This window comes from Siphateles boraxobius, unplaced genomic scaffold (genome assembly GCF_051911475.1).
Source record: "Siphateles boraxobius isolate OS27281-9 unplaced genomic scaffold, OSU_SipBor_1 13, whole genome shotgun sequence".
Classification (NCBI taxonomy): domain Eukaryota; kingdom Metazoa; phylum Chordata; class Actinopteri; order Cypriniformes; family Leuciscidae; genus Siphateles; species Siphateles boraxobius.
The window spans coordinates 25,087,698-25,100,049 of record NW_027508733.1 but is presented as its reverse complement, the minus strand read 5'-3'; the positions used below and the strand labels follow the sequence as shown (position 1 = coordinate 25,100,049).

Here is a 12,352-nt window from a genome sequence, read left to right as displayed (position 1 = left end):
TTTTTCCACATTTTCGCAGAACATGCAGACTTTATATTAAAAACAACAGTCACAGACACTAATCCATATCGCAGTTTAAATTTAACTGTACAGCCCTATTTTTGATTTATTCATATAAAATCTGAGTTTTATATTTGAAAATCTGAAACAACAGTAAATTCTATTTTTATAACTGGGTTCCTCAATTCAATTCAAAATTTTGCATGTCCCTGAAGGCTTGAATACACTACATGACTTTTAAAGTCACCATGAAATCAAGTTTTTTGGCTTTTAGTATGAATATGCTAGCCTAACTGTTATCAATGTGAAGATTGATAGGGGTGTGCCATATCATACCGTCCACGATAATACCGGTATCCATTTTTACATGATAAAAAAAGTGTTATGATATAATAAACAATATGATATAATATATAATGATATAGCGACGCGATGACGTATGGCGCATTTACGTTCCCTAGCACGCACAACAACAACACATGTCTGAGCGCGAGAGCAGCCTGTCAGCCTTCGATGACGATTTAGCAATTTCACAAACAGCTTGAGTGTTCAGCGGGGCTGCCGACGCGCGTCTTCTCTCGCGCGCGTTTAGGACCCTAATAAATGTTATTTTTATTGTGCTGACCAACATATTTTTTGTCCATCCTTCAAAGATTATTCTAAAACTAAAAAATGTAAGATGTAGGAAAACTCTTATTTAAACACTTATTTAAAAAAAAATAAACTAAATTTCCATTGTCAACAGGATGCTTATTGGCTATTTTCACTCCCTAATATCATTTTTTCACTCATTTTGCTTTTTAATTAATATTAAGACTACCAGATGGTACCAGATATGTTTTGTAGAACTCAGTGGCTCCGGTGCTGCTGCCCTCAAATGTTAGTCTGGAGCCCTGTAAACTTAAATAAAAATGCACACTGTAATATCTGTATGTTAAGTCTATTTATTATTAAATAATTTGTCAGTATTAAAGTTATTTTGGGGGAAATTTGAATAATTGCATTGCAAGCTGATGTAAGGTGTGCCCCCAAATTTTCTGCTTGTGCTCCTTAAAATTCTCAGTCAGGGGCTACAGAGCTCCTAGTAAAAAAAGTTAGTCTCGAGCCCTGACTGTTGAGTGGAATCATAAACACCTCTGATTGGCCATTGTGTTCACGTGCTCATCGATATGTCTGTGATTGGCTACAATGATCAACGCATGTGAGCATTTGAGAGCGCGCAGAACTGTTTGAAAGTGTAAGCACTCAGTGAAGAGCGTCATTGATGTATATTTACAACATGTTTTTGAAGCACTGAGCATTGTAGCCAATCACAGACAATCAGAGGCGTTTATGATTCTGCTCAACAGCGCTCAAAGCGTCACATTTTTTAAATTTCTTTACAGACTTAATTCTGAAGTTGGTACTTTTTAACAACAATATAGTAACTTAAATTATTTTTGCAGAAAAAAGAAAAATGCATAATGCTGCAAACAATGTGCCTGTATGAATTTGCATAAATTCGATCTCAAAATTGCTAAATCCTGGAGGTGCTGCATGGTTTTTAACATCAAAGACTTTCCACCACTAGGCAAAAAAAAAAAACTTTTGTTGCAAAAACGTGTGCCATTCTGGGGCAGTTAGATTACAATAAATTACCTCAGTAGCTACATTTACTAGGGGTGGGGGAAAAAATCGATTCTTAGATGCATCGCGATGCGGACGTGGACGATTCTGAATCGATTCACAAATGTCAAAAATCGATTTTCAAAAAAAACTACTTTTTTTTTTTTAGATATGTAGCCTATTTATAATGACGTAATATTGACGGAACGCAAAAGACGGAACTCTGAAGCGCGGAAGTGCAGTGCCCGGACCGTCTGTCTGTGGCGTGCGCACATAACAGAGACGCGATGGCTGAGCGCGAAATCCAAACACCCTCCTCGTTAAAAGCTGACGTGTGGAAATATTTTGGCTTCTATTTATGTTGAAGGGGGAAAGGAGCTGGACAAGAGCCACACTAGTTGTAAGCTTTGTAGAATAAAACTAAAATATTTCGGCAACACGACAAATATGAGAAGCCATATGACACGTTTCCACCCAGAGGAGGAAAAACACTCGGCTGTACCAGAGCCGTTTCTCTATGGCTCTGGTGTTCAGACGATTTCTGCTGCCTTGTCGAAAAATGCTACCCAAACGCAAATCGATCATAGATAATGTTGATTCATTCTCTATTGTTTCCATAATGGTGTAAATCTCACAATATTATAACATCGTTATTTCATTTTAATCAGGGTAAGTGTATGGGGAGCATATTTGGATATTTTAAATGAACTAGCAATTATCACATTTGATATAACAAGTAAAAATGATATTATTATATGAAATAAAATTATAATAAAATTCGAAGTTAAGAGTACAGTATAATGTACTGTTTTTATTTTTAAAACGGTGTGAAAAGTAAAAATTATCATCAAATATTCATCTTTGACCTGTCAAAGTTTCCTACAAGTATCCACAGCAAGGATGCATAGATCTATGGGCGTGGTAAGCAGAAGAAAAATGAGTCTGAACATGTGCATAACCAGTAAGTAGCACATCTCGATGGGTAGCATTAATCGTCAGAACACCTGTTGTTGTTATATTATTAATTTACTACAAGTATGCTGCTAGTTCAGGCACACATTTATTTTCCTGTTAGTTCTTTGCAATGTTAATAAAATATATTGTACGTTAATTCTTTATGGGTCATTACTTTGTACTTTTAAAGCAAAGTATTTATATTCACACACACACACACACACAAAAGATTCAGATAATCGATAATCGCTTTTGAATCGAATCGCAGGCCTCTGAATCGTAATCGAATCGAATCGTGAGGTGCCTAGAGATTCCCACCCCTAACATTTACATGCACTTAAATAATTAGTTGGTGATCAGATTGAAACGGCCACATGTAAACATCTCAATCGATCCCACTAGGGCTGGGCAATATGGCCTAAAAAAAATCCCAGATTTTTTCACAAATAAATCCGATTTACGATTTAAATCGATTTTTTTCTCTCCCTACTTAAAATCAATCTGCAGATGACAAAGAAATTGTTCAAAACAAGTTTTAACTTTATTTTGTGGTAACATTCCCTTCTGGGATTTGATCTCGATTAAAGTGCAATCAGAAACAACAAGCCAAAAAGACAAGAGGACAGGCCCTGTCTGTGAAAACAATGAAAATGTAACATAAAATAAAATCGGTGGATTGGGGGGATGTGTAAAAAAACTAAAAACTTGCATCAAATTATTTAAAAAAACATAATTTTATTAAGTTTACTGGTATGCTACTGTTTTTATTATTGCTTAACACAAATTTCAGCCCTGCAGATTCAGCTGGTAAATGTTTTCGGCGGGTGTGCTTCTGCTGCCGCGGTCTTGTTCATTTGCCATGTTGTTTGTGCATCTCTATCATGGCAAGCGCTCAGCCCGGTCGGAACTACGGGAGCCCAGATGGGAGCGTCGGCGGTTGTTAAAGAGAAAACCGATTTTAATTTTAAAAAAATCGGCGTAAAGTACACATTCGAGTTAATCGATAAAATCGATTTATCGCCCAGCCCTAGATCCCACTGAGCTCAATCCAAATGAAACTTCGATGTGAGTATGGTGGTGTAGACCCGACATAATCCGATCAATAAGAAAGAACTAAGCATATATGCTTGAAAATTACTATCTTCTCAATCGAATTCAAAAATACCTCACACAAGTTACACACATTACCAGAGCCTTTTGGTAACATCTCTGTTTACATACGTTTGACTTCTTACAAACATGTGTATGTTTATTTATGTCGGAAATTTAATAAAACATATCTGTCAGCTTTCCTTCTATGTCATCAAAGCAAAAACAGAAATTATACTCTCAATAGCTTCGATAACTTTCAGAATATTAAATCGGATTGGATTCATTCAGACTAATGAAAACGAGTGCATGTAAACAGGAGTACCAGCACGGTTAGCACTGCTCAATAGCAAATAGAAACTGGAACATCTCAGACTTGATGGTGGAAAAACACTTATTAAAACAAATTGCACACATCATCCATTAAAATCATCAGCTCATTAAGTAGTAGCTATAGTCTGAACGCACGTAGGCAAAATAGATGCTGAAGCGTGTGATGGTCCAACAGAAGCCAGAGAAACAAGTCTCTACAGGTGGAACAAGACTCCTCGGCTGTTAAACCGAGAGCTCAAGTTCACATACAAACAAACTAGCTGCCCGTGGACAGATAATCAGACACATTACATGCTGATTAGGACAAACGAGGGGATGTTGAACTTTACGCAACCTGTATGCGCTAACTGACAGCTTAACACATTTGAGCGCTAGTCATTGCACGCATGTTGCAAATTTAGGCTATTGCATGCAGCCATTTATATGGTTAATGACAGCTGACGTAATGCGTCATAAGACACTTCGAATGGGTTTGTTCAAAGTAACTGAGAAACGGTTAGAACATGATGTTCTAACTGGTCAATAATACAAACCCCAAACAGGTTAATTAATCTATCTACACAAGTATCAACAATTATGGCTAACAAGATCACCAGTATGATCCCATGTGTCTGAACATGATAACTTGAGCAATTAAGCATCACATTCAACAAAGCAGCAGTAGCCGCTGTACTTCAGACAATCTTAGAGAATTTTACTTTCTCACAAGAGCACTAGTTTGGCTTTTCGCTAGTTTAGTTTTGCTTGGTCATGTGATTTGAACATAGCGGTGCCCATCATATACTGAACAAGAATTAGTGCTGGTTTAACTTAAAAAAAAAAAATTAGTTACCGGGTTGCCTTAAAATTGAGTTCTTTAAAATTAAATTTATTTGTTAATACAATGAACGAGATTGGTTTAAAACTTTAATAAATAGAAACTTAAAATATGTTACCTGAACTGCATTACTTATCTCAATTGATTTGACAAAAGAAAAAAGTTGTGATAATTTTTTACAGCGTAGTTTTGAAAACGTACTAATCTGTAAACTTTCTAATAAGCACATGTATTGGGTGCACCTTTATGACTGTATCATAGTGACCACAAACTAAAACTTTCACTTTCAGAAACTGTCCCGGGACAATCTCATGGAGTTCCCTTTCCTTCATTCACTATCAACTGGAACTCTTTCCATGTGCAGATCTGAAAGAAGACTGAAGGATAGATGTGATGATTTTCACAGCCAGACTGATGCAATACATAACAAAAGTGACAAGATGGGCAACCAGAGTATCAGTTGGACTTTTCTATATGCACACAAGTTTGATTGGAAACTACTTCTTAACCTCATGTCGACCAAGTTTAAACTTCATTCTCTAAACATTATTGGGAAAGCAACCATATTCACGCTATGCTAGTTTTATTAGTTACTAGACTGAAAGCACTATAGGTGAAAACGAAAATGGTCATCATTTATTCACCCTCCTGAATCTCAAAACTCGTAGGATTAACTTTCACTGTATGGAAAACGACGTTGTTTCTCCTTTAGTCTCATACGAGTTTCGGAGGGTTCCCAGATAACATGAACATTTCTCAGAGATGTAGCAAACGGTCTGGACATGTTCTCTCAAAGCTACGAACAACTAATCTTCCATTAACGCTAATAGAATATTCGTTCAAAGTTATCTGGTCTTTAATAACGTTCTCAAAGCGTTTAATTCTACATTGTTCAGGTAACTTTTTCCTGAAATGCTTTAGTTGGACGTTCGGCTACGTTACTACTTGCAACGGAATGTTTCAGAGAACATTCACAAATAACGTTTGTAACGTTATAGCGTAACGAGGACTTTACAAAAACGTTCTTATTTTGGTTAAACTTTATTTTAAGGTGTCATTGTTACAGTGTAACTATATATTAAAATTACCGAGTACAACATGTACCTGCTGATTGTTGGTTGCATGTAATTATGCATAATTTACTGTTAGTACTATGATAACTTAACAAATGTAACGAAGACACTGTAAAATAAAGTGTTGCCCATATTTTTGTTAGCTGAGTTATACGATGATGACAGAAACTTTGGTGTGCCTGGTTCAGTGAAGCTGACTGAAGTGTTTCTGGGCTCATCTGACAGCTGCGTTACACACATGGCGCATGAATAGGTGTATGGTAACGTTAGTGCTTCATACGAGTGTATAACAAGAGTTTGGGATCAGGCCTGCTGGACTTTTACCTGGTGCATCTGGAGCAGGTGCTGTCAGCTTCGCTCGCTTTGCGCTTGAAGGACCAACATCAAGCACATTTTCAGCCATTGCGATTAAGAGTAGCTTCTGGCCGAATGTTGTGTGGGGAAATGCAAAGTGAAGGATCCTTTCGTCAGAAGAACAGATGTTACCTTACTTTTGCAAGACGTGGGGAGTGTGGAGCGGCTCGGCGGAGGATTTTCTCAAAAAAGCAGCAACAGCGCCCCGCGTCGCCAACCACCATTCACCCCATGATAATCCAACACCCAACACCCACATTATCATCGTTATATTGCCGAGAGAAAACGCCTCCTTTCCACCAATTCAACGTAAAATCCCAAATAAAATATCCACAGGAATCCTCTCGCACCAGCGTCGTTAGTTTTGCAACGGAATGCGATCCATTTTCGGACATCAATTTTTTTCGTGCAAAAACATTCTTGCTCCGTGTAAAAATGCACGGTTGCATGAAAATGAAATATTTGTGCAAAATTGTCCCCTCGGCGCTGTCTGTCCTCCAAAAGCGTCCGGTAAACAATCTCCGCTCCGAGCGAAATACAGACGCAAGAGTCGCTCTGAAGGGGAAATCAGATATGCGAGGGTTTCGTGGCCGACGAACGCCGATTAAATCCAGGATTTTTCGCCAAAAAATCCTTCGCGGCGATATAAAGGTTTCATTTTCCACTGAACGGTGTCGTCAAACCTCGGTTTAGATACTCCGTGTTCAAAAATAAAAAATAGTGCTCTATCGAAATCCTGATTCCGAGCCGCGACAAGATGGCGGCTGTTGATTCCTTCGATACAAAAAGTTTTTTTTTCTTTTTCCAGATAGACGGAGCCGAGGGGGAGGGGGAGCGCAATCACGCCCTACGTCAAACCTGCTGTGAACGCGCAAAGCGGCCGCTGGAGGCAGCAGACGATCACAGATGAGTATCTATGGCTCAATAGTTGTTAATTGCGTCAATAATCTTGTAGACAAAGTCATATTTGGGATAAGAATTTGAGATAAATTAATAGTTTTAAATTCAGACGATATTAGGTCTCTAGTAATTTGCAGTAAAACAACTCAAATTGCACTTGTACTAAATTTATAAAACGTATTGAACAAAAATAAACAATGATCTTGTGTCTGTCCTGTACTTATATTTTTGGTTTCATAGCTTCTGACATACATAAATAGTACAGGTGCCACTTCTGGTACCAAAAGTGCCAATTTTAAAAATGTTCATAAGTAATAGTTAATAATAATAATAATAGTGAAGTGAATTTAAAGTTAGAAAACAATAATAGTAAAAATAGATATAGACCACTATATTTAATTTTTGACATGAATGAAAGTGAGGCTGTGAGTGATAGAAGTACAGTGTGTTCAATGGATTTGTAATGTAGTTTAACAACATGTCAACTGTACAGCTGACAAAACTTTCCCAATAAACTTTCAGTAGATTTACATTCAATAAATTTCATAAAGCAGTTTTGAAAAATACATGATCTAGCACCTTTATACAATACATATCATTGTCATTTTTAACAATGCCTCATTTTCATCAATGTAAAACTCAATATGGTGTCACTGGTGAATAAATGTAAGTTTTACAGATATTCTACATGCTTATTAACTATTTTACCCCAGCTGGCCCACACATGAAACAGACACACGCCATTTCTGATATCTTTTCATTGTTTCTCTACTCTCGAAATCTGGCACATGCACATGTATGTAGCATCAATTTTGAAAAATAAAAATCAAATAAAACAATACATGATATGTACATACAAAGTGAGTGCACTGTGCAAATGTATACAGATTATGTTTTTTGCCTGAATATAAAGGCTAATAAATCAATACCTGCTGTGTCTCATGTGCATAAAAACAAATGATTGAAGAACATCTGCTGCATGGAAAAAAAAACATCTAGCCCACAATGCACAGATCTGTCTTGCAGCGTCTGCCCACACTTTTACAATTCTTTGGTATACACATATTCCCACAAAAAGCCACACATAATTATTACACAGTTAATAAAAGCCAGTGAAATCATATTTGATGGCATTTTTTTTTAACACTCTTGAGCACCAATACTATAGATTTGATGTGCACTCTGTCTCTTAACCCATTAACATTTGTTACATTTTCATAAAAAAAAAAATGAAGCAGTGAATACCATGTGACGATGTTAATTGGCAAAATATTTCAAACTACTAGGATGCAGGCAGTGGTGAGAAAGTGGAAAATCACACATAAAACAATTTTAACATCACACTTTTCCATTTTTGCTCATTCAAAATATCATAAAACTTTAGTTGAATTAAATCTGAGGCACTTTTTAGAGTTCAGGCTTTGAGGACTGAAACAGGTGCTTGTTACGTTAGGTGGGACTGGTCATAAAGACCCATCCCCTCCCTGCTTTAAGTGACTCCTTTTCATAAATATGCCCTTTTGATATTAGGCTCTGTGGCTGCACACCGATTCATGCACAGCCACAATAAATATGAATGCATTTAATACAAAACCACATACATTATGCACGAGTAATTATAATTCAATACTGTCAGCACTGGGGCTTCTTTAGCCAATGGAGTGATACAATAACTCAAAGGTGAATGTGTTTGCTGGAAAGCAGTGCACCATAAAACTATTAACAGTAAAAACAAATCCCTTTTCCATCCCGAAAAGTTCCATTTAAAGATACACAGTGTACATTAAAAAAAGAAAAGGGGAAAATAAGGCTGGAATTATAATTCACATCAAAGAGGAAATAATAATATGATACAATAACAATATTGCAGGTGTTCTGAAAGCTGATATTTTGATTCAGAAGCAACCTAGTATTATAATTGGGGGAGGGGGGGGGGATTAAGTCAACAAAAAGGCACTGGATTTTATTCATTTTTTGAGAACAAATTAGTGATTTCTCTGTAAACAAAACAAAGAACAAATTATTTCCTCAACCTCAGAGGCCAGCTTATTCATTATACATGATGGCAGAGGATACTGATCCAACTGGTGTGGACTGATAGAGGACTTGCTGCTTATCTTGCTTTGCTCCATTGACTAATGTAAGACGCAAGACGCATCGCAAGATATACTGCAGATTATTCTCTAGTGTTCTGAATCAATCGGAGTCGAAAATCGGATAAAGAAAAACAAAGAAAATACCATTTCCTCTACACAGTTGTGTTTGTAAAAAACACTCTAAACTGCTGTCTAATCCCAACAGAATCGACACCAAGAAATGTAATAAAAAAATCTGACTATAACATACATTTACTTCTGCCTACTTTCTTAGTAGATTTGATTTATACCAAAACTGCAACTTCAGCTGCTCGCCGACTATGGCAACACCAGAACCATTTTCTTCAAGGCCCTGGAGTGAACTGGTATCATAAGTGCACGGTAATCAATAAAAACGATGGCGATACCAACTCTGATACGAAAAAGTTTGAGGCACTGAATGAAATTAATTAAAATGCACTGATTGATAATTCAGCTACAAAACCTGTTTAACTGAATACTTCGTTGAAGGCCTCATTGGCAGTAGTTCACTGAAAATATTTAGGGGAAAACAGTACCACTCGTTCTGCTGTATATTGTAAGTGCCATGCTTATTTGAAAAATGAGTTTATTAATTTAGCTTTGAATCCTGTAGGACATTCCCTTACATGCGGAATGTGCTACGGATATGAGGGATAAGGACCTGTCAGGCAATGAGAAACAAATTATAAGGTCCACACTGCAAAACAATGCATTGAAAACGTTTACAACGAAAATTGCACTCTGAATTTCTGAATGCATTACAAATCACCAGCCCTTGTGTCCTCTAATGAAGTGGAGAGATCGCAAAGCATGGTTTCTGCCATCTTTCTTGATTGCGTTTCAAACATATAAGGCTGATTGTGCCGTTTTTCTCATTTAATGAGTTCAGGGTGCTATTGTGCGTGAGACACTTTTACCTTCTATTGATAAAAGCTACATTATTTGCTGCCAGATATATTAGATATTAATTTGGGCATTGTGGACCGAAGTGCCGGAAGCCCATCTCTATCTTTCCACCCTTGTCTTCCTTGGTTTTCTTTTAATGTGATGTAGGTGACCGCCCAATGAGTAGTGAAACTAATACGCTGTATATTCATTATAATAACCATAATGCATTTGCCTGTAATCCTGTCCTAATTAGCAATTGGCACTTTGATTATTTTGAGAGAGAAAAAAACACTGAAATTAAGGGAAAGAATTAATATGCCATAAGAGGTGTAATACATTACATTTTTACGTTACGAAAAACAGCATTTTTCCACTGTCCAGATCTTTTCGAAAAGCCATGCTGATATATTTGTTCAAATATCTCTGAGTTGTTCATTTGACTGATCTTATTCGGTTTACATATCGTGAAGGCACTTTATAAACAAAAAAATAATCTTTTGAGAACACCAGAAATAATAAATTCATTTTCCCCTCTGTGCTACACTGTGATCCACACAGCAGATGCTTAGTAAACCCATTTTTCTATTTAGGTCATATCATCGACACATATGCCCTCTACAGGCTGCTAATGCTACTCATTGGAACTCCAACAGTTGTGGTCAGAAAAGCCCCTTCAAGGAAGTAGAGCCTCGATATTAACAGCTGATTGACTCTTAAGGAAAGACCGCTGCTCAGCCGAGGTGAGGAGGAAATTTGAATCACTCCACTGTCCTGAGCTTTGTATGCTCATCTACTTCATCATCCTCTCCTTGTAAAGGTGTCTCTGGTCTGGCCAATGGTGCATACAGTTGTGCTATTGATGGAGGTTGTGAACCACTTAGCGATGGTGGTTGATAAGGACTCTCGTAATCCTTTTCTTTGAGCTCAGGGACAGGAAATGTGTCCTTAGTGTCTTGGTGCAACTCCTCTGTAATCTGAGACGGGCCTAATACACGGCCCTGAGGCACACCGTGGCCACTGATAGAGGCAACATCAGGAGAAGTGGATAAAGGGTTTAGTGGTGCGGCAGATGTTGTATTGGCAAGTGTGTTGGGCTCTAAATGCCCAATGGCACCGTCCATCTGGCATTGTTCCAGGCTTTGTGTGGACCCCGATCTGCCCTCGTTCATTTGGGGATACAGGTAAGTCCTCATCTGCCCTTTCCCTTTTACGTTTACAGTGCCACGATAGTCAAAGGTATAGTTCATTCTGCTGAGCACACAGTGGCTCTCTTCGCTAACCTGTATGCGGCACTCCACTCCAGTGCTGTCCATGCGGCTAGCGATGTTGACCGTGTCGCCCCAAATGTCGTAAAGCAGCTTGGTAGTGCCAATGACGCCAGCAGTCAAGGGCCCGTGGTTGAAGCCAATTCGCAGCTTGAACTTGAAACCCAACATGTTCTTGTTAAAATCGTCCACCACTCGCATCATTTCAAGAGCGAAGTCAAAGAGGGCACGCAGGTGAGCGTGCGGGTGCAGCTGCTCCTGGCACTGCTGCGCATTTAATCCAGATGCTGCCATGTAGGTGGCACCAATGGTTTTAATCTTCTCCACATTGGAGAAAGCAGGCTTGCGCAAGAGTTCGTCAAAGTCCCCAATGAGTTCGTTAAGTACTCGGTAGCACTCTTTCCCTCCCTCGTAGCTCTCTTCGTAGAACTCGCTAAAGTTGACAATACTTGCGAAGATGACCCCGACAATGTCGTGATTTTTAGAGTAACTCTGGTTCACTTTCAGCTGCTCAGCAACATGGATGGGGATGATGTTACGCAGCAGCCAGTCCGCTTGATCTCGCATGGTCTGAATCTTGATGCGATGCTTGTCGGCTTCCACATTACCATGGTAATGTAGGCGGTAGCTGACCTCGAATTCCCGGTTGAGGAACCAAACCAGCAGCAACAGAAGGAAGAAGGAGAGCACGGTCTCGAGGACGAGCAGGTCGAGAGCTGTGGGCGCAGAGTCCAATTTACCTGTGTGATCTACTCCGACACTCTGGTTACTCATGTTCCTGGAGCCAAGGGAAAGAGATTTTAGATTTGATTAAGTGGTGTATCGCGTTCTACAGAATAACAACACAAACAATAACAGATGCTCAAAAATGCCCTTTCATTTGTAAGATGTTTTAATCTTACATTTCAGGCATGGGCTGCTAGGGATTTTTAGTTTTTGTAGCCATGTCTTTATCAT

General features: G+C 38.3%; 2 protein-coding genes across 4 annotated transcripts in view; both read right to left on the bottom strand.

Annotated features, from left to right (window-relative positions):
- Positions 1 to 7,035, bottom strand: part of crebbpa (CREB binding lysine acetyltransferase a) — a 55,834-nt gene extending 48,799 nt beyond the window's left edge. For 2 of the 3 annotated variants that reach the window (XM_077226754.1, XM_077226756.1), the window contains exon 1: positions 6,196 to 7,017. In XM_077226754.1, the coding sequence (XP_077082869.1) occupies positions 6,196 to 6,274 (79 nt within the window). In that variant the 5' untranslated portion in view covers positions 6,275 to 7,017. Of the gene's footprint in view, positions 1 to 6,195 lie in introns of all 3 variants that reach the window. The other variant, XM_077226755.1, reaches the window with a different exon arrangement.
- Positions 7,036 to 7,868: 833 nt separating this feature from the next.
- Positions 7,869 to 12,352, bottom strand: part of adcy9a (adenylate cyclase 9a) — a 42,177-nt gene continuing 37,693 nt past the window's right edge. The window contains exon 10 of the mRNA XM_077226757.1: positions 7,869 to 12,173. Coding sequence (XP_077082872.1) covers positions 10,889 to 12,173 — 1,285 coding nt within the window. The 3' untranslated portion in view covers positions 7,869 to 10,888. The remainder of the gene's footprint in view (positions 12,174 to 12,352) is intronic.